We start from the raw sequence: 24,776 nt of genomic DNA, 5'->3' as shown, positions 1-24,776 counted from the left end.
CATTTAATCAAGTATAAATCAATATTTATAGTCACACAAAAGTAAGCTACAGATATGTGATGAACAATAATAAGAAGTGAACACACACACATATGCGCTCATATAAGAACGGTCAAGGTTGATAAGTGAGTAGTTAACGTGGTCAAAACGTGACTCAAGAAGAATGAATGAACAGGCCTGTCCGGAAGCTAGAATAAGTTATGTCGGCTTAACACAGTAACCAACACTACAATACGACGGGTTGCATTCTTTAATATAACAAAAATTTATCAACAGAAATAATTAAAATTTAATAAACCATTTTAAGATTTTAATTGAATATTAATACTTATGATACTTGGATACACATTGCGGAAATCACCAAACGAAGCAAGCGCTTACTTGGAATTCTGAAGGGAAAAGTAAAACAGAAATACCAAATAACACAATGCGTCTGGAATAGGAAGCAGACATGAAAAAGTTAAATATCAACTGGAAAGTACCAAAAAGGAATTGCCCAGTACAGGGTTGGATGAATAATGCTGATGGCGCAACCTATACTCATCCACAAGGCGTGACAGGCGTAAGTACTTGTCCATTGAATAGATTTTAAACGAAGTTTTACTGTAAGCACTCAACATTGATTAGGTTCTTTTAAACGTGTTATTTTCAATCAGAACTTCCCATTTTAACATTTAGAAAAGGATTAATACAGTGAACACTTATTTACACATAGTAGTTTTCTCAGTAGAGGTAAGAGAATTTTTCATTTAAAGCAGAGACTACTTTCAATTGTATGATTCAGCTGAATAGATTCTATAAAATTAGAAAGAAGTTAGGGGGAAAAAAATACTGAAAACACATTATGCTGCTTTTTCAAGTATGAGTGGATAAAGCGTGAGAAACGTTAATTGGAGAAAAGGTATTAGTCTATTACAGTTGACTAGTTCTATTATTCAATTAAGAAACTTCATTAACATAATGAATAAAATTTTATATAGTTGAAATCATGAATCAACTGAAGCTAGACCTTGAGAGACTGATAGGTCCTTGGTTGGAATCTCGCGAGGTGGGATCGTGGATGCGCACTGTTGAGGAGTCCCACGATAGAACGAAACGGCCGTTCAGTGCTTCCAGGTTTTCTAGAGTGGTCTAGCTTCAATTGACTCATGATTTCAACTATATAAAATTACTTAAATCTCCACAAAACCCCCTTCTGATAATAATGAATAACACTTTAATATGATCGGAAGTTGAAAGTAAGACATATGATGCTTGAAATCTTAGTTAAAACAAAACTAGATGTATTCAAATATTACACAGAAAAATTGATGCCAAGTTTCTGATTCCATCCATATTCATCTGATTTCATTTCCATTACAAGTATAAGTTGACTACAATCTCAATAGTTGAAGCACACTCTACTCTGATTTAATGTACTGCTTTTAATGAGGGAGGGGAAAAAATCTAATAATAGACAATTAGAGGATAGGCTTCAACTCATCGTAATTGATATGTTCCGTAAATCCTGACGAGATTCCCAAATAACTGAAACAAACGCTTTAACAGAACTAAAATCTATGGCTTAATACATGTGATATTTGAAATCTTGGTTACATCAAACTAGATGTATTCAACTATCACACAGAAACATTGATGTCTAGTTTCTGATTCTATCCAGATTCATCTGATTTCATTTCGATTACAAGTTTCAAGTAATCATATGCGCTATCAACAACGATTAAATATTGATGTGTAGTGACCGGCCAGTCTCGATAAGAACACGATTGGAATAACAGAAACAATTATTATTATTGTAACCAATTGTACCAGAGATTGTTTTACTGTATTTGTTTAACTGTATCAGTTTCACTTCTTGTTTCGCTATCCGCCTTGTTTGGTTCGAACTTGCTCACGCACTGCCCATTTCGCCTGTACCCGTTGGCACGTCTCGGTATTATTTCGATATCACGAGATCGCCAATAAATATACTTGATCTGGATTAATAAAGCCTTCTGATTTACGAGTTATCAAAGGAATTAAGTCGTTTTTGGGCGCGTAATCGAATGGTAGTGGTGATCATAGTCCGTCCTCGACTCGACATCCACTACAGATGTCTCAAGTGTTTATCATTAACTGATCAATTAGAAGAACATAGTGAACAGTTGAGATGTTTACAAATTCAATGGAATGTAATGGATTTAGAAAAATGATCATTTCCATCGTGTCACTTACGTGGATTCTCATTACTGGATAGGTACGTATTTCCCATGAATTCACTAACTGTCTCTAGTATAACTATGATTATAAAAGAATAAAAGAATATAGACCGAGATGGAAAGAAATAATATTGTGTAAGGTCTGTGATGAACAACTGTCGATATGTATTTTAGGAACTCTAATGGAATTCAACCAATCTGTAATTATTTCATTTGTACAGATTTGACTTATCTCTGTTTATGTTACATACTGTAATTGATTGGTATCATAGTGTAACAAAATTTGTTTGGATTTCATCCGATAATACATAAATATATGTTTTGATTCTGTTATATCTGTAGCACGTTATATTTTGATGTTCACTTGGGAGCAGGAGCGACCTAAAACAACAACACAAGAGTCTGGACCGATAAGTGCCTCTGAAGTGAGAACACGGTGTACTGGCACAAAAGAGATATTTTTGAAATTGAAAGACGCGGTTTGAGTCCAGAGAGGGAAACTTATTACAAAATAGTTTTACTCGTAGTTCTGCAGGTTCAGATCGCCTAGGGCTTGTTCCTCTTCTTCCAGTGCATTTACTCTTTGCTGCTCTGAAATAAGAAAAACAAACTCGCATTAGTGATGTTGCATGTAATGATTTTTAATACCGTTAGATATCCCCATAAGAATAATGAATGGTACTTTTAGGATCCATTTATGGACTAGTATCAAACGTATATTTTTATCTTATGATAGTTAAATAACTAAACTATTCATTTTCATGTCCCTCTTATTATAAGCTTTATTGTGACCTATAGACTATTATTATACGATTTACCATTCTTGATTTACGCCTTGCCTATCAATTACTATCTTTCTTATTCACAGCCACATTTGGCCAAATCTTGTACAAATGTTGTTTCCTATTTTATGGTACGATGTGGTCTGCCTGGTTGGTATGTTTGAAACAAATGGTTCATACCTCAGTGGCTGTTATTGGTGTTCTTGACTTAACAGTCAGGGATAGGCAGAAAGCAGGACCGATAAATACTCTTGACTGCTCGCACGGGTTTTATGCGTCATTGGTTCGATCGATAAATCACTTTTTCTCTAATTGGCGGTATTATCACGTTATATATTAACAGGGCACACAGGCCACAAGTTATAGCAGAATTATGCCTTACAATGGTTAAGAATAACTGTTTCGACAGAGTTTTCATAATTATTGAATGTAACAATGCGAGAATATGTAAGATAATATTATCGTAAAAACTGTAGGGAGTTCAAAAAGATGAAAGTAAGCATTGTGTTTGTTAATTATAAAGATTTCGTTTGGATTGTATGGTATTCTGTGTGATCCTGTCGTAATGTCAGTAAAGCCGTTATTCGATCTTGCACTCAATCACTAGTCTTATTATCGATTGGCTCATATATATCGTCAATGGAACCGGTGATAATATAAGTGCTGATTAATTCATCGATTCATGAATAACAACAAAGATCTTCACATTCATTGATTCTCGAAATTCTTATAACGAAATGCTGAATCAGTATACGGTGGTAAAAAAACAGATTAGTGCTGTATATTGAGGTATAACATCAAGACTCAAAACTCATGCAAGAGTATACCCAAAACGCTTGACAACAAAACAAAAAACATCAGAGAGTTATAATGTATACATAATACAGTCATATTCGTAACAACAAAAAAGTGGTATAACAATTATTGACTAATATGGTTTATTAAATGTCATAGTAACAACCATTCATAACTTCTTAAACGAACTCACCGTGTCAGACCACAATTCATTCAAGTCTCATTTTACTGAAAATCATTATAACAGATATCACACCATCAGACACATTATTAAAATGCGTTTCATTGTAATTGTGTGTTTTTATCATATATGGTCTGATATCACTAGATGTCATTAATAATAATAATAATGAAAATGGCAGAACAGGAATTCATGGCAGACAAAAGCGTTTTCAGACGTGATACAATGAAGTGTGAATGAGTTCAACAATCTCCATCACGTGTTGTGTCCTGTGTCCGTGAACAGACATAACAACATATCTTAATGGACATTGGGATGAAACACTCTTATCATCATCATCATCATCATCATCATCATCATCATCATCATCATCATCATCATCATCATCATCATCATCATCATCATCATCATCATCATCATCATCATCATCATCATCATCATCATCATCATCATCATCATCACAGTTATAAAATATTATTGTTTAATTGTCGATCGTAAGTTGTTATGAAGACAACCATTTTTATTGACAGTGGTATTGATGATATGATTGGACAGAGTTGTGTAGATTGTTGAGTTTCCATAGAGTATATCACGAGTTGATTTCGATTATGCATATATTGAAGAGTGGGAAACGCTGAATCAATGAATTGTTCGTGAATGTTCACCGACACTGAATTGTTGTGTATACAATTCTGGATGAGTGTGTTGTTCACAGTATCCCACATTCTCTTCGAGTCCTACTCATCATCTGATTGACATATCAGAACTTTGAATCTGGTTTATTATGATTTGTTGAAATACCTTCAAATACATTATTGTGAACATGAGTATGTGATGTGAAGTATCATATTTAAAGGTTATAATGTGGTATTTGAATTGATACACACTTTTAAGCAGTACTCATGGGATATTTTTACAAGCGCATAATACCCTAATGATAGAAAATATTTTGATGGGGTTTTGTTCTCTGAGCTGGATGGTTCGGTCGTGAAGCTTTCATCGTCCTTCTGAATGACATCATTAGCACAAACTTCGGGTAGAAGTGAAGTGTTCGAATTTCTCCACATGTGGTTCACAGCTTGTCCTGTACGCCTTGATATTGATTGGTTCTTGTTGACCAGAAATCTGTCATTGTTTACTTCTTTGTTTTGGTTGTATCTCCCATTGGTTTGATTTTTGTTCCTATGTTTCTGCATAATTTTCTTGATTGTTTGATGAATCGGATTGATTTCAATGTGCTTGTTTATTGCTGATTAGCCAAGCTTCTAAAAATTCTCTGGTGTTTTTGGAGTTGCCTCTATCCAAAATTTCCATATTTTTCCAGTTGAATGTGTGTTTGTAGTTGTTCACGTGCATTGATATAAGTGAAAACACGTCATGGCGTTTGACTGCTAATTGATGTTCATACAGGCGAAGATGAAGAGGGCATCCACTTTGTCCGATGTAGTGTTTGTCGCAGTTGGCCCAATTTATTTTGTATATGATGTTTGGTTTCTCTACCTTTGTCATTTCATCCTTTGGTTTGCATAAGATTGAATGGAGAAATTTTGTTGGTTTGTGAGCAACACCCATTCCAAAGGTTCTCAGCAGTCTCGTTGTCGTTTCCGACAGAGATTATGAATTTTTGGAAAGATAAATGAATTTGCTTCATCATTTAAAAATCAAACGTCTAATAAAAAAGATTCAATATAAGTAATATAAACACTACAAGTTCGTTATCTAATTATCATTTCATTCATTCATTACAATGTTTGCTATTTTCAATAAAATATTTGAGATATTAGAGAAACCATTAGTTATCACTAACAGATCATAGTTGAACAACCACTGGCAAACAATAGGTAACCGACAGATATTTCATTTTAGTTAAACAGTAGTCAGTAGATTCTGAATTCGATCAGCGTCATGGTGGTGAATATGTGCTACTGATAGGTTCTGTACAAAGATGAAATAATAATCCAGCGCATACGGGATTCCAACGGTTGTGCAAGCTGCATCAGTCTGTAATGCTAACTGTGAAAATTCAACAATTTTCACAAACCACTTCTTACTATTACCTCCTCATATCATCCATTCTGATAGAATAGAACTGTGAATACCAAATCACTTCGCTCTCCAGATTATATGAAATATAGTACGACAGTGATTTGTTAAATATATGAACAGTATATGTGCAATTCACATGTGTGTGAAATAAACTAAATTCCATTTTATTTATGACACAACATACAACATTTTGGTCTGATTTCGAACAGTTATAGTATTCACAGAAGTGTAAAACATCCACTCATTCATATTTGATTTACGTAATGGCATTCAGATCGAACACATTAAGTAATAATTTGTACACACTATCTAGATTGAACTGAGATTAGAACTTGACTCAACAGGCCTCATGAAATGTCGAGTAATTACTGAGATATTCGTGTCATTGTTCACCTCTAATATGTGTGATATGATTACAATTCACCAATCAATGTAATGTTGGTCATTTCCTTTAGTTTCGATTGAGTTGCACCGATCGATTGCAAAGTGACCGCCAGTCTTTCAGTTTCAATTGGCTAGATGAATTTGAATATAAACCCTGACTTTAGATTGCCTCCTAATTGGTACCCATCAGAATCATATAGTCTGTCATTACTCAGTGATCAGTTACATCAATTATATCAATCACACTCGAGGTTGGTCACGGCTGATGTGTTTTAAAGCTGCAGTCTTGGAATGTGAAAATGGGCGATTTCTGTCTGAATGACAAGGAGCTCCATTTGCCTTATTACTGGAGATATGTCATTTTATTTGTAACCAACATCTTGGCTTTCGTCCAGGCAAACGAAAACCACTTGACACCTTAACAAGTTGGTTTGTACTGTCTCTATCTGAATACTGTTGAAAAGTAAGACAAATGCACAAATTGCGACGGGTTTATTACGTCTTACATGAATTAATTTAAATACACATAGTTTTTGATGGGGAATTTATGTGTCTATAGGATAAATGTAATTAGACAGTTCCATCTAATATTATCTATTCAAACAGAGTATTCTCGGAGATTGATTTGATTTTAAATGTACCATCGTCGTTTCCGAATATCATCGGAAATGTATGAACTTTTAGTTTCTCATAACCTGTTCACATCTCTTGATTGTGCAATAGAGTAAATTTACCTCAACACTTCTTTTGGGTCAGTCATAAGTGAGGATTTATCGGAATTTATTCAGAACGCGATGTTTCATTAAACACTGAGAACATTTTGCTCAGGTGAAAGATTATGTTAAAACTACTTTTCTGAGTTGGATAGCATAATCTAGACAACATCATCAGCACAAGCTTTAGACAGAAGTGAGGTGTTTGAATTTTTCCACATATATAAATGATTGCTTATCTTCCTGATGTGGATCTTGCTCGGTTATTATTAATCTTGTATTATCACAGTCTGCATACTGATCTCGATCGCCTTCTCTAACCTGATTTCTGTTTCTATATCATTGGGCCATACCGTCACTCATATGTGATAAGATTCGGGAAACTCCTAGTGGTATTATTTCTAAACACACGATCATCGAAGCTGAACATGAGATAACTAAAAAACTTCTTATTCAACATTGAACACAGAAAGAAGGTCAAAAAATGGTGAACGTGGGAAGGATTGATCGGTATGGCATAGCTCAGCCATTCAGGCCTAGTCGCCTCAAGTAATCTTTTGATTTTATGTTGAATATATTACTCTTTACCCAGCCTAAAATGTGTTCTTCAGAAGTGTAAGACGTTGATTGTCACGATAGGATGAGTCAACTTAGACTATGATGTGACGTCCACGTACGATCTTATAGATTACGTAGTCATATCATAACATATCTACTAAATTGGGATTAGATTTATTACTATAATAGCAAAGATAAATGTACTAATACCGAACTAGACCTTAATTTAACAAACTCACTTCTATCTGTAATTTAAGCTGATGATGTTATCCAAAAGTATGATGAAAGTTTCCCTTCTAAATCATCTAACTTAATGAACGAAATTTTACCGAAATGTATGCATTCCTAATAAAACTTTGTTCATAAATGATCAAATAATGATGTCTTAAGGTGTTCTGAGGACACTGTTGAGAGTGAAATAGATATACTGAAAAATACATTGCGAAGGAATGGCTACCCGGATAAGTTCGTTAAGAAATACCTAGTAGAAAGTACTGTTAAAATAAGAAGAAATTGTGAAACAGTGAGTAAAAAAACCTTGTATTTGAAACTGGACTTCAAAGGTGACATAGCGAGTGATATTCTAACACGCCGACTGAAAAGATCGGTTGAAAGGACGTTTTACGCCGCTAAGCTACACGTCACTTTCTCAACTAAACCAGTACTCACACAATTAATCAAGGATAAGTTACCGAAGATGGGCTCTTCCATGTGTGTATACCAATTCAACTGCTCCTGTGGAGCTAGTTACATAGGCCGTACTCAGAGGGCTTTATCCTTGCGTATTCGTGAACATGTACCAGCATGGTTGGGAAAAGGAGTCACTAAATCCATTAACAGCGCCATCCTTTCTCACTTGGTAGACAGTGAACATCATATCAAAATAGAGGAAGCCTTTACTGTTTTATATCAAGTTCCGAAAACTCTACCTCAAAGAGCTAGATTACGATTACTTTACATAGCCGAAGCCATCTGGATCAACTCTAGAAAACCAAACTTATGCATCCAGAAAAAGTATATCCAGCCACTATGTTTACCTTGGCCTACGACTGGATCACCGGTTTCCTAAACTAAATATTATAAACCTCCCCCGTTTTTTTTGTTTTCTTCCTTTTTTGTTGATCACCTCTATCTTAATCTTCACATCTATCATTCCCAATTCCTTTATCGTAATTATCTTGATAACATCCCTTTTATTACATATTATATTCACACAACAATCTTATTACTATTACCATTACTATTTATCATTATTATCTCAATTGACAAGATGAAATTCTCCTACTATGCATTTTATTCACACAATTTCTTGGCATTTTCATTTTTTCTAAATTACTATTATATCGATTGTGACTAGACACTTGATTACAAATCACTTTGACCTTTATTAAATCACCTTTCTAATTTACAAATAACACAATTTTAAAGTATATATATGTCGTAACAGATGCAAACGTTCACCATTTTTTTTAACATATAACATTATCAAATTCATTAATACATGCCTCATTTTGGACTTTGTAAAATATCACAATAATTATGGACTTATAACTGTAGAGCCTGATGATAAAGTTATTGAAAACAATTGTTCGCTCAAATATTGTTCATTTTTAAATGACTTTTGTTAACAAATGTTCGGTACTGTAAGCTTTCCGAATTTTCAACGGGGTGTTTAAGTGCTATTCATGTATAGGACTAAATTTGGCCGTTTGCTATTTAGAAAAATTGAGTGTGACACCATTTAGAACAAACCATAATTCAATAAGAGACAGGAACTCATTCATTTCAAGGGAATATGAAGAGGTAGAAATGAGCATACATACAGTGAGATCGTCCACATATTTAACAAAAGTGTCTTTTATGGAAGATGGCAGATCATTCAGGAAAAATGAGGAAAGAAGAGATGAAAGAACAGCTCCATATAGCAAAACTTCATGAGTCAGTAGAGACGTTGAACACTTTCCTCCAAATACAGTGTACTTTTCCCTTCCAGTGAGGTAGAAACATAGCCAGTTGCTTGTCCAGCCGTCAGCGTTGACGCTGATTAACTTGTTAAGTAAAAGTTGTCTTGGGATAGAATCAAAAGCAGAAGTATAGTCCAGAAAAGAGCATCAAACATACCTTTTACTGTTTTCCAAGCTAAACATTATATTATGATGCAGACCAGCAACAGCATCTTAGGTACTTCTTTTGAATTTGTAAATAAATTGATATTGATCATTGTGCTCTTTTATTGCAGGTTGAAGTGGGAGTATCAATAATTTTTCCATTGTTTTGAGGAAATGTGAAGTTATTGCTATGGGTCTAAATTTCAAATTCTTATCACCAGATACTTTCTCACGTAAAGGGATTAACTTTATCTATATTCATTCTTCTGTCATCTCATTATATGTTTTAATGTTTTGTTTAACTACGCTATTTAAAGATGAATATTTATAGTAAATTTATTATTGTTTACAACTCCGCCTGTAGCTCTTCTAGAATTACTGCCGGTCTCAAGCCCAGATAAAGGAGGAGGATTGTGCATCGTCTGCATCAATAGGCCTTAACATACACAAAGGCAAAGCAAGATTCTCAAATACAATACGGAGAACACCAACCCAATCACACATGATGGCGAAACTCTGAATGATGAGGAAACATTCACGTACCTGGGAAGAATAATTGCTAAACAAGGAGGATCGGATGCAGGTGTAAAGGCGAGGATTGTTAAAGCAAGAGCAGCATTCCTACAATTGACGAACATATGAAACTCAAAACAACTCTCAACTATTTTCAAAATGAGAATCTTCAATTCGAACGTCAAGACAGTCTTACTGTATGGAGCTGAAACTAGGAGAACTACTACATCCATCATCAAGAAGGTACAAGTATTTATAAATAGTTGTCTACGCAAGATACTCAATATCCGTTGGCCGGATACCATCAGAAACAGCCTACTGTGGGAGAGGACAAACCAGCTTCCAGTTGAAGAGGAAATTAGGAAAAGACGTTGGAAATGGATAAAACATACATTAAGGAAATCACCAAACTGAATCACAAGGCAATCCCTGACTTGGGATGGTGAAGGGAAGCGGAAAAGAGGAAGGCCAGAGAACACATTATGCCGGGAAATGGAAGCAGATATGAAAAGGATGAATGTTAACTGGAAAAAACTGGGAAGGATTGCTCAGGACAGGAATAGATGGAGAATACTAGTGTGCGACCTATTCTCCTCCACGAGGGGTAACAGGTGTAAGTAGGTAAGTACTATTGTCTACGTATGAATACAATGTTTATTTTCTATATAGTCACTGATAACTAATTTCATTATACTAAATGGTAATTTACCACTAATTCAATGTTGAATGTCAATTGTATCATCAATATTATTGTCAATTATTTTATTACATAATTTTTTTAATATTCTCTTTTTTTCTCATTATTTCATTTAGGCGGTTAATCTCAATGACCTATTTTATTATATTTGTAAGGATGGCTCATCGGCAAACTCAAGGAAACCTCAAGAAGCCCAGAAAGAGTCAACGACATTCCATCCAATCACCGTCAGAGGAACATTCTAGGATGTTGACGTGTAGCTTTCCTATTGGATGAATAAGAACGGTCCCTCATGTGCCTTTCGGTTGTCCGAAATAATGATTTACTTTCAGCCAAAACACTATAAACATATGAGATGGTTGTACTATATTTGACCATGTTTGGGAATAACATTCCTACTTACTAGTCTTCTGTCTTCTCTCTTGCTACGTTGCGGGTTCTATCGTTCAAGTAGTCTAGTAGTATGCGGCATGGCAAGAATCTAAAGCTCTAGATATAACAATCTGTATGTATATCTCGGAGTGGGTATATTTTTCAGTGAAACATTGAATAAAATAAATATTTTTCATAGTTCATAACAAAAGAATATCTGGTGTGCAACTTAGGTGAATATTGTTTATATATATATATATATATATATATATATATATATATATATATATATATATGTTTGTCGATAGATAATGACCTACGATACAATTCTATTTCTCCCTTATATGTATATGGTTTACTATCAACATTGAATTATACTTCCCTATTATTGGTTTGGCTTGATCAAATATATAATTCACAGTGTAGAGTTATAAAGATTGTTGAGTTTTAATTGAGATCATGCGCTGATCAGTGTTAGACTACCACCATGGATTGGTTGAAGTTAGGCATTAACACTGTTGGATGCTAGCTCAGTGGTCTAGAAGTTAAGCATTCGAGCTCGATACCGAAGGTCTTGGGTTCGAGTCCTGCATGCAGGAGCATGCAGATGAGTACTGTTGTGGAGTTCTATACTAAAACAAAGCAACTGTCCAGTGCTTCTAGGTTTTCCATGGTTGTCTATCTTCAATTGACTCATGAATTCAACAATATAAAAAAATTTTAAACCTTGTCTTTATGCGGCATTGAGTTTTTGGAATATATTTGATAAAATGAGTAGAAGACTGTTCAATTGCCCTTCCTGTGTGAGCTCTTTTACATGTATGTGTAAATTGATATATATAATTGTGAATGTGACACCTGGCCAATATCTATTTACTTTTTGTTCGTGTTCGTATGGCCCCCAAATGCCCTGGTACGGCCGAGAGTGGGGAGAGTTCACTCTCCCTCTCCAAATGCTCTCACATGGCCAGCGAATATATAGCCTCTACCAGGGAAGTCCTACTCACTGCCTTCTCGTGGCATTACTATTGTTTACGAAATTGAGAGAAGCAAAAGCGAATGTCCGGCGCTTTAACCGGGTTGGTGGACACGAAAAGTCCACCTAGAGGGGTTGGAAAACCCTGACTCCAAACCAAAGGTGCACATGGGCTGACTCCAGTATCCTGAGGGAACAAATGGCGTACGAATCAATCGTTGATCACCGGCTACCACGGGACTGCATCTCCTCACGATGCTCCACTGCCTTGTGGATCAGATCTTTCGGTCAAAGGCTCCGGGTATGGCCCCCTAAGAAAACCACCTGCTTCAGTTTGGGCACCTGGGCAGTATCACAGCCCTCAAGCAAATCGAATGAGATTTGTGTGGCGCATATGTATCTGGTGCTTTCTTGTACCAATATTTATGTGTTTAAATAATAAATAATAATAATTGTTCGTGTTATTGAGTGTAAAGTTGCACATAGTGATATAAAATTCTCAGGGAAGTGTACTTGAAATTATTTCGTTCATTATCTGATCATCTTTGAATGACAGTTGAGTAGAAATTTTGTTTTTCCTGGGGTTTACATTCTTACTTCGATCTTACTACGGTACTTATAATTATATTTCAGTATAATTGATTCGGGTATTCATTCAATCACAGATGATTATTTGTAATGTTATACTTCATCTTGAGCTTCGTTTTCTAGTGAAAACAGCTACTGAAATTTGTGAAAGTTTAGGTAATTTCCTTCCCAAGTTTCTGTTCGATGTACTTTCTTTTGTTGGATGTCATTACATCTTCTGAAAATAACCAAGTTGAAGCTCATCTTTCCTTTCATGTTCAATTTCGAATTTACTATTGAGATGGACGTGGTTAAAAGTTTCAAGTAATTTACTTGTATGATTTTCGTTATCGCACAAAACGAAAGTTTTCTCAGCATACTTAAAGTATAGTTTCATTAATTATATGTGTGATGTGTGCTGCTGATATCCACAGATATAAGTAGTATGTACATCAATGGAAAAAGAAATATCTGGAGGCAGAAAGTTAAAAGGATCGAAGGAAAGAGAACGAGAACAGAAAATGATTGGTGTGGAAACGAAAGAACAATAAAGTTTGAGACGATTGATCGACATTTTGCAAATGAAGTATTTACTGTGTGGTTCTCAGATTTTACTAAGAGATACATTTGGTTCTTCCAACTGGTGTTCTTGTTCCCTGCACATAAAGTAACATCATTCTTATCGAATGAATAGATCTTAAAAGACTGCCCATCACCTCTCTATCTCCCTGACGATACGATTTATGGTTAAGTCGAAACCAAATGTTCCGAATATATGATCTCAGTAATCATACGAGTTGTGTTTTCAGAACGGATATAAATGGCAAAAATTGGTTAATAATGTCGCTTAATTCCCTCAAAGGGATACTGATAAAAGATGAAAATTGCAATTTTATTTAATGGATCAATTTGACCCATTACTTCTGCATATTCGACATTGTCCTTAAGATTGTATACATCTAGTTCTTTACGGATCGGTCTCAATTTTCTAGCTAACAGATTAGCCATTTCATGTATGGCAAAGCAATCTAATCATTGATATACTTGGTTTCATTGATACATTGAATTTATGTCATTTGATCTGTGTGCAAGCAGATGATAGGTATGATCTACAAGGTTCGAGCTCACGTCTTTGGCGACTCGATTTTCCGAAAAAACAGTTTAATCTATGTTTGAACGTTCTACTATTAACTTGCTTGGATCTTCTAGAATCAGCATCATTTTTGTATAAGCATCCGGATTCACTCATCAACCCAACCCTAGAGTTTTCATCTGGTTTCAATAGTACTAAATCATCATCTTTTCATACCTTGATAGGTTAATTATCAGTGCCTCTGGGTTGTCTCCAAATTCCTTTATCAATTCATTGTACATCAAATCTTTAGATAATTTCTATGTTGATGAAACTGTATTCATTTGTACATCTTGAAGAAAATTGATATATTCCACATACGATACCCTATGATCAGCTTTTCGAATAATTTTTCGAAAATGACCGTTAGTTGTTTAAAGACTATGAGACGATCCATTATGAAATTTGAAGATGCGATGAAGAATTCTGAGAGAAACGTTAAGTATAATAGATTGAAGCAATTCGAAGAGTTGATGTAGATAACAATCAGCTTGAATGCAGTTATCATAACATTTGACTTTCATGATCTTTCTCAATATTTCGCATCGTAATGGTCTAAAGATATCGAGTTATATGCTCGTTTGACCCGTGAATTATTGTCTAAGAAAATTTATACAATCGATTGCTTTCACAAATTAAAGAAAAATAAGAGAACGAAAATATTTACAGAATGTTATGAATCCATTGTAATTTCTCTTCAGATAGATACAAGGTAAACTATTTACTGACTTCCGATTAATAACAGTGTTGAAACTGAATTTTCAATTAATAGAGAGTAAACTATGTATGATGGGGAAGAAGCTAAATGATAGAGCTTTGAAATGAGGACCATTGGTATACTTTATTCACCTGATGCGCTGTCTAGTCCTGGTCTAATTCCTTTACATCCTTGACTTGTCTGACGTCCTTGACGGTATCATCTACTGGTGGTAGGGAGTCACCTACAGTGAAGTTTGTGTACTTTGCTGTGATATTCGGAGTATTCAGAAGTCGTTGTCAATTAAAGTACTCTTCAAGACCTATTACCCATATGTTCAGCTGTTCTTAACCTTCAGTTGTCTCTCTTCCATCTTGTTCTCGACATCGTAAGTTCGACAAAATAGATATTACAAATCATTCAACATGAGACTATTGATTCCATCTTTCCAACACTTTGCATAAACGATACTTTTAATCAGAGATATTTTAGTAAGGTTGTATTTTTCTATGAGATGGCGTTGCTAATCCCATGGCCAATCCTCTTTCTATCAAATATATTGTAACGAGACGATACACAAACCACTTCAAAATAAAATATACAATATTTGAGAATAAAATAACCTATTTTCCTTTATCTTGGGATTCATGTTCAGTGTGCTATAACTATGTATGTATGGGTAGCTGGATGATGGCTAGCAGTGGAACCCAGCACAAGCATTTCTTCCAGGTTAAAACTCTTCACCTGAATATACCCGAATCCTAGAGTTCGTATTTGCTCCAAGACTCCGAACCAGCATCTTTCTTTTCAAACACCACCACGTTACTCACATAGCTACTGAATTCAGTCACTCACTGACTTGTGAGAAGTGGAAGAAGGAATTTTGCCCCGTTTGTAATGGTTGATTGAATATTCTCATTGATTTGAAAGACTGTATTTGATCAGCCTCTCTTGAAATATGATCATATCATTATGCTACAAGGATTAGAGAACGAAGCGTGAGTCCTGGATTCAACTACTAGCCATATTTCATCTATACGAAATAAAAGTCTATCAAAAGAGTTAGAACAAGCTAATCGTCAAAGAAGGTTTGAATATCACGAGAGATTATTCATTCACATTCAATGGTAAAATCACAACAACAAATACACCTACATTGAAAATAGACATAAACTCAAACACTGTGTAGGCATATGCTTTTGTTTAAAAAAACAAAAAAATTATTCATCTAATGATTTACTTCGTTCTTGTCTCATTCTAAGCAATAACAATACAGCTTTCTCATTAAAAGAAACACAACTTTCAATCATTGTTTGATCTACATCTTTTGTGAAAAGAATCTATTGTTTCGTCTCTCTAGACAGTCAACTTATAAGAAATACAAAAAAAGAGAAAGATCGAACGATCGTATGTTTTATGCTACATAGAAACCAATATATAAACTACCGGTTGTCACGTACCACAGATACATTCTCGTTCGTGAATATTTCAAATATGAAGCTCAATAATGTCCATTACTCATTTATTATCATTATTATTTCATGCAGTAAGTGTAAATATTTTATTGTCCGATTCGAAACCCCCTCCCTTAGTTTTTTTAAATATTGGAACCAAACTTTGTAGTTATATTGTGAAGAAGTTGTTTGAAGGGGAAAATAAGAAAAGATAATATTTACAGAGATGTATTGGTTATATGAATTAAGGTTGATGCGAGGATTAGATTAGATCATGACAATAAAAGACATTATCATTCAAATATGTATGCGCTATTTCCTCATCCTGTATTCGAAACCATTTGTATGTTTAATTCATTTGCATTGGTTGATTAAATCTTCCTATGGGTATCTAAGATTCCAATGAATTAGTCTATTTTGGCAATATCTATAACCTGTGTAAATTACCTTGATATTGTTATTGAGTCATAAGCCTTTTTTTAAGAAGAGATGGATGGAGGCTAACATTGGGATCAAGGACGTAGGTTTCGTTTAATCCAACATTATATTAATAATATGAAATATCTAAACTGGACGAAACGGCCGTCCAGTGCTTCCAGGTTTTCCATGGTCTTCTAGCTTCAATCGACTAACGCTTTCAACTATGAAAATACTAAATCTCCACACAAACCCCTTCTGATAAAATCTATCTATTATTACATAATCATCATGACGTTACGTTTTTGATATCAGTCACATTCGTGTAAGGATGAAATTCAAATCGGCGTTTCCTATATAATCATTAATTGAATTATGTCACATTAGAACTTATCTTTCATAGACATCTTATGTCTCATATTACTATTGATGATTGTAAGAGTTGACTGAATGTTAACCGTGTAATATTGTTGACTTACACATTGAAACTTGAACTCATTGCTAGTTCATCTATATATGGCGAATATAATGAAATTGGACAAGATATAAGTGCTGGTTACCACAACTAACCATTAGGAAGTATGATATTTTTAAAAATACTTGTGACCAAAATGATACCATCCAGATTATCCTATTATCATACATGTATGACAAGATGAGTTCAATCCATTACAGTACGTAACGTAAACAGAGATAAGTCAAATCACTTCAGATCGGTTGAATTCAATTACAATTCTTAAAGTGCATCTCGACAGTTATTCATCACAGACAAACAATATCTATTCATCAATTGTGATTTCTCATCTGACCTTACACAATATTATTTCTTTTCATCTCGGTATATATTCTTTTATTCTTTTATAACCGTAGTTATACTAGAGACAGATAGTGAATTCATGGGAAATACGTACCTATCCAGTAATGAGAATCCACGTAAGTTACACAATGAAAATAACTATATTTCTAAATCGATTAAATTCTATTGAATTTGTAAACATTTCAACTGTTCACTATGTTCTTCGAATTGATCAGTTAATAATGAACACTTGATATATTATGGATTGATTATCCATTGATAACTATCAAAAATCAGGAAACACTGAACTACTGTTTCATCCTGATTTGAAATTCCCTACCATGATGAATTCATGGCATCAACACAATGGATTGAACATAGCGCCGTCATTCTTCGTAACTGACTGCTTATCTTTCAAGAACTGAACAGACATCTTATAATTTTCACGTCTAACCTCAATTATTTAGTAATATAGCACTACCAAATTCCATTTTCTGAAGTAGATACTTGTCTCACATACAACATGGTTGCACTCTATTTCTTTCATATTAGGATGAAACAACTGTGATTCCCCGTTTACAATACTTGTCATTGCGTAATGATATATATATGCTGCATAAATGTTTACTTGAACCATTTTATCCATATCTGTAGAAGAATCAGAAGATTCAACGTTCCGGTTATTACAAGAGAGCAAAGAATATTTATACTTTCAATGGAATCCATTTAAAAGAGAATATTACGGTGCTCTATTTCTTGAAATAGAGGATGGTGTTTCACGACAAATGCCAGATGATGTAGAAGAGGCAACGTTAAAGACTGTTGGTCCAGCATGTGAAGTCCAAACGTACTCTCTTAGGCAATCAGTAGGCCGGGCGATCGTTGGTTATTATGATAAAGAATTAAGAGAATTAAATTTCAAGCGAAGTGAGTTTGATTATTTTTAAATTGACTAAATACGATTGAACATTTTGAACGTAACTGGCATTATTCCCCTTACCACTTATGGGAAACATGGAAAATTACTGTCATGTATTTGAAAAATTATTGTTTAATTGATCATCTTTATAAACTGAAGTTAACGACATCAGAATTCTCTAATCCTTTAAATGTGAATCTAAATATGACAATTTTTATCGATGGTTTCTATCGACTGATGTCTTACAGAATCTTGTTGACTGATCCATTTCACATAATACGATCACGTCATTATGTGATGTGTGCTACTAATGTCCACAGATATAAGTAGTATGTACCATCAATCGAAAGTGAAATAACTGGTAGCAGAAGGTTAAGAAGATCGAAGAAAAGACGACGAGGACGAAGAACGATTACTTCGGAAATGAAGGAACAATGAAGTCTGAGATGATTTATTATTATTATTCGAACACATAAATATTGGTACAAGAGGGCACCAGATTTATATGCACCACACGAAAAATTGTCATTTCATTTAATTGTATTGGGGCTATCATACTGCCCGGATGCCCAGACCAAAGCAGGTGGTTTTCTTAGGGGGTCACACTCCTAGCCTTCGACCTAAAGGTGGAATCCACAAGGTAGTGGAGCATCGTGAGAGGATGCAGTCCCATGGTAGTCGGTGACGAACAATTGGTTCAAACGCCATTTGTCCCCTCAGAATACTGGTGCACATGAGCACCATTGGTTTAGAGTCAGGGTTTTCCAACTCCTTTAGTTGGACTTTCCGAGTCCACCAACCTGGTTAAAATACCGGACATTCGCTTTTCGTCCTCTCAATTTCGTGTACGACACCGGTGCCACGAAAAGGCATTGAGTAGGACTTCCCTGACAGAGGCTATATACGCGTAGCCATATGAGAGCATTTGGAGAGGGAGAGCGGACTCTCCCCACTCTTGGCCATACCAAGGCATTTTGGAGCTTGATTGACATTTTACAAATAAAGTATTTACTATATGGTTCTCAGACTTTACTTAGACGTTCTGTAATTTTGTGTTCAGATAATATTCAATTGTTCCCACTTGTGTTCTCGTTCACTTCGCTTATACATATTATGATCTTATTGATCTTATTCAGTTGAATTATTATGATCTCTAAATATTTTTTTGTTCTGGATCATTATGATCAAAGTTTTCAGAGTGCAACATGGTACATTAACAATAACCAATGATAAATCTATTAATTTAATATGGGAAATTGAAGATGAAATTTGTTCAACTGAAGATTTAATCATTATATTTAAAAAGGATTCATCAGGATTTCATCGAATGTATACTGTAACTGTGAATGAGAGAAATTTTAATTTCATGGAAGAATTACATAATGATGAACATGTTATTATGACTACTTATCATGAAAATAGTTTTGGTTTATCTGAATTAGGTAAATTTTCATAAGCATTCCACATAACTACATTAATTTAAACAAATATTTATATTACTAATACTACTACTACTACTGTGGTGTGTGCTATTAATGTCGAGAGATATAAGTAGTATGTATTTATCAATCGAAAGTGGAATGATTGATGGCAGAAAGTTGAGAAAGTCGAAGAGAAATGAACAAGAATAGACAGTGATTAGTATGGAAACGAAGGAACAACAAATTATAAGACAAGTGTTTAGCATTTTGCAAATGAGTTATTTACTGTATGATTCTCAGATTTTACTAAGAGATTTTATGATTGTGTGTTCAAATAGATTTAGTTTAGACATTAACACCGTTGGATGCCGGCTCAGTGGTCTATCGGTTAAGTACTCTGGCTCGAAACTGTCAGGTCCTGGGTTCGAATCTCTCGAGACGGAATCGTGAATGCGCACTGCTGAGGAGTCCCACAATGAGACGAAACAGTCATTCAATGCTTCCAGATTTTCCATGGTGGTCTAGCTTCAATTGACTCATGATCTCAACTATTAAAATATTAATACTTACTGATTTTAATTAAACGTACCAAAGTTGAATGGCTACATTCTGTAAAGAGATTTTCATCGGGATGCACACAAAATAAGTTGACTACAGTACAAGTCTTTATTGACATTGTGTAGTACATTGTCGATTACTACAACAAATACTTTCATATCATCAAAATAGTCAATCTCATTGTCATTGAAAATAAAGATTATGTTTGTTTTTCGTAGAAGAATAACACACTACTCACTACACTCATTTAAAATGCATGAAAATTGGATAGGGATATTAAAATGACAGTTTATGGAATTCATTAGTCTTTCTCATCAAACTAATATCATAATGCAATGAATGGGTTAAAACATATACACGAATAATTGATTGCTGTTTTCCATTTCCCCTCTTTTATTTATCTTACCATCGAATAAAACGAACACTGAACAGTTGTAAGTTATTTGATATTATTAATTATAAATTGTAATGTTGAACACTTTTTATCGAATAGCTTAGGATATATGATGATGTTAATTAGATAATCTTTTCCAAGAAGATGGCAGTGGTTGGATGTTTCGTTATAGCATTGAGATACTCAACAATATTCATTCTTGAACACAGGACGAACAGTTCTCCACAAATATCCATTTCAAGTTTCATTGTCTTTACAACCATCATACAAGACGAACGATCGTTTTAAATCGGAGGTGTAGCTAATGTTATCATTCATTTGTCAGGTGCATCGTTGTCCACTATCCATTTCCTCTTTTTCACAATCTCGTACAGTTATAAGGATTTCCAAAATGCGTTAGTTTATACTTACGTCTATCATACGTTCTTTTCTTGAACAGTCACTAGTTTCATGATTTTATGTATTTTTCTTCCACAGATATATAAAAGTAAGTTTAATATGACATATAATATCATTTGTTTTTTTGAGTGGTTACTGGCGGGTTCTCTATCCAACGAATTAAGTATTAGTCTGTATGTGAATTCGTCTTTGAACATATCCTGAAGGTGTTACACATTATCTCCTTCCTAGTATTCACACTAGATAATCCAGTACAATAATCCTGTCATTACATCATCATCATCTCTATTCAATTCCCTTACTTTCTCACAGAGTTAATATCCCACACTAATTAAATACATACCATTGCATAATTTGGTGCAAAATTCGTAGAAATAGAGGATCTCAATGCTGAATTTCATTTTTCTTTTACTAATTAAATTCATAGTGCAAATTGCATACTGTATACTCGTTAAACACGTCAGAGGTTATTTCAGCACAGTATCATCAAGGATAACGTAATAACGCTTGAATCAGTTTGATCATGAATACTGAGATGGAGTCTCAGGAGTCTCACATTTCACAGTGCACTGTTATTCACCGTTCAAATGGACTGAGTCAATTCTCTTTGGTTACAGATTTTAAATCTTCATCTCAACTACGTTGAATCGCTAAACAATAATTCACACTGAAAACAAATCTCGATCATCGTAACTCGTTAAATGGACTTGCCGTGTCAGAACACAATTCATCCCTGAAGTGTTCGTGAATGCTCACTGACACTGAATATCCGTCTATTGAGGAATATACAAATTCTGGAGGAGTGTGTTCTTCACATAATCTAGATGAATACTTGTACCTTAATGATAGAAAATATGAATACTTTTAATCATAACCGTTTGTAGTTTGATTACATGTAATATAATCTTTGATAGAATGAATATTTAACAGAACAAGCTCCCGATAATGTTCACTTAAAATGAATATGACTTTGGCACATTGACCATAAATTGATTCATGAAAAGCATTTGTTCGACAGGGATTGTGAATTTCACTCTACATGATTGGATGAGTAAGATAACTGGGATCTGACCAAAGAAAATCTGATCATTGCCAAGAGTTAAACATATTGAGAAATACGTTGACTTATTCAGTTATCATAAAACTACTGATTATTTCAACCAATGATTACCTTCTTTACAGATCACTTAGACAATCTGGACGTGAAGAATAATAGTAATTTGGGTAGGTATATTTATGACAATTATTCATCACAATCATATGTATTCTTTTGTGTTGTGATCAGCTTGTGTGTCAATATAACTAGTTTGATTTTGATCTGAGAATATTTGTTTATTAGTGTTCATGATAATGAGAGCATATGAATGGACAAGTATCCTCTATTCACTGTGTGGTACTGAATATTTTCGGGCATCTTTCACTTCATTTCATGAGTGAATATTTTTTAAAAGAATGGTACATTCGATTTATTGTACGTTTCGAGATACACTGAACTGACGTACTCATTCCAGATAGTTGTAACACAAAACCACTAAAATATATGCAGCAAATCACCGTCAAATCCTGAATACCACAAATCTGTTAGACACTGACACTGAAAATCGAATGAACATCCTCACTTTTGGAAGGATGTTAATTTAAGTCAATTTGAATCTTTCCATTATTCTGTTTCTGGATTGGTGAAATAGATAACATGACATCACATCAGCTATCCAGTCAAATACTTTCAAAGTTTATTTCCAATGTCTCATTCATGATACATCAATCATCTAAGAGTATGCAAATGAATACTTTACTTATCACTATAAAGTTCGTTCTTTGACGACAGTAAAGTAAATGACAAATCATGTGTCATTCATGAGGTGACAGTCGTAAACTATATGAAGAATCAATTGAAGCTAGACCACCACGGAAAACCTGGGAGCACTGGACGGCCATTTCATTCTATTGTGGGACTCCTCAGCAGTGCGCATCCAAGATCCCGCCTCGCGAGATTCGAACCCAAGATCTACCAGTCTCTCGCCAGAGCACTTGGACTGATAGACCACTGAGACGGAATCCAACGGTGTTATTGTCTAACTTCAACCAATTCACGTGGTCTAGCTTCAATTGACTAATGATTTCAACTAAATATATAAATTATTTAAAATATCCACAGAAAACCCCCTTATATGAAGAATGTCAAAAACCGAATAGTATAAGTGAAATATATCTACATTCTTTGTGAACCATTACTCAAATCAAATATAATTGAAATTGGATCGTCCAACTCTATTTATTTACCAACGTAACATGCTCACACTCTTGTTAAGTGAATGAATGTTTCAAACTACTGATCAATAAAATTGATTTATATATAGTTGAAATCATGAGTCAATTGAAGCTAGACCACAGAAGAAAACTAGACGGCCGTTTCGTCTGATTGTGGGACTCCTCAGCAAAACAACTAACGAACTATGTTTCTTCAAAAACTTCACCCTCATTCCATTGGTCATAACATATTGTATACCTTACATGTGTCAGAATGATCATGCCCAGATACTGGCATGACTCTTGTAATTGTTTTCAGAACATAATTTATTTATTAACATATTCAAAAGGGAAATGAATTTACTTCGTTAATTTTCATTGTCACATTCACAGAAAAACAGGACAAGAAGTTTTACCTACTTGCTGCAGGTTAGTTATCTGGTTGAATACGCATTATTGTTTAGATGATCATTTCATAATGACAAATCATGTCGATGAAATATTTAAGATATTAGATAGACCATTAGTTTTATATGTTTTGCATCACTATCTGATGTCAGAAAACCACTGAAAATAGCAAGCTATTCCATACGAATTCGGTACTCCTCAGCACATCATTGGTACTGTTTATGGTGTGGTAGTAGACAAGTACTTGTGAGAGTTTCAATACAAGGACGAAACAATAATCCATTGCATACGAGATTCCAACAGTTGCCCAAATTGTATCAATCTGTAATGCTAACTGTGAAAATTCAACAATCGTCACAAACCACTTCATACTACTACCTCCTCACATATTCCATTCTGATAGGATAGAACTGTGGATATCAAATCACTTCGTTCTCCAGATTATGTAAAATATACTGAGATAGTTGTTTGTTGAATATATCAACAATATATGTGCAATTCACATGCGTGTGAAGGAAACCGAATTCCATTTTATTTATGACACTCCAGACAACATTTCGGTTTGATTTGGAACAGTTATAGTAATCACAGAAATGTAAAACATCACTCATTCACATTTGATTTACGTAATGTCATTCAGATTGAACACACTTAGTAATAAGTTGTACACACCATCTTCATTGAACTGATGCAGCGAGTGAGATTAGAACTCGACTCAACTAGCTTCATGTAATGTGGCGTTATTACTGAGATATTCGTGTCATTGTTCACCTCTTATATGTGTGATATGGTTAGAATTCACCCATCACTGAATATTGATTAATGCAATGTTTGCCATTTCATTTAGTTTCGATTAAGTTGCACCGATCAATCGCAATGTCACCTCCAGTCTAATTCCATGGACGAGGTTGATCATTGGTGACATCTCGAAGTGTGAAACTGAGTGACTCCAGTTTGAATGAAACATGAAACACCAGTTTTTCTAAATCTCGTACATTTGTCAAATCTGTTATAATCCACTTCCCTGCTCTATGCTGGTAA

General features: G+C 34.4%; 1 protein-coding gene across 1 annotated transcript; it reads left to right on the top strand.

Moving 5' to 3' along the window:
- Positions 1-17,486: 17,486 nt before the first annotated feature.
- Positions 17,487-19,761, top strand: Smp_033380 (hypothetical protein; the record flags this gene model as incomplete). Its single annotated transcript, XM_018798650.1, has 3 exons — positions 17,487-17,523; positions 18,041-18,313; positions 19,496-19,761. The coding sequence occupies 3 exons, from the start codon at positions 17,487-17,489 to the stop codon at positions 19,759-19,761; spliced, it is 576 nt and encodes a 191-aa protein (XP_018653571.1).
- Positions 19,762-24,776: the final 5,015 nt, after the last annotated feature.

This window comes from Schistosoma mansoni, chromosome 7 (genome assembly GCF_000237925.1).
Source record: "Schistosoma mansoni strain Puerto Rico chromosome 7, complete genome".
Lineage (NCBI taxonomy): Eukaryota > Metazoa > Platyhelminthes > Trematoda > Strigeidida > Schistosomatidae > Schistosoma > Schistosoma mansoni.
This window is presented reverse-complemented; position numbering and strand designations above follow the sequence as displayed.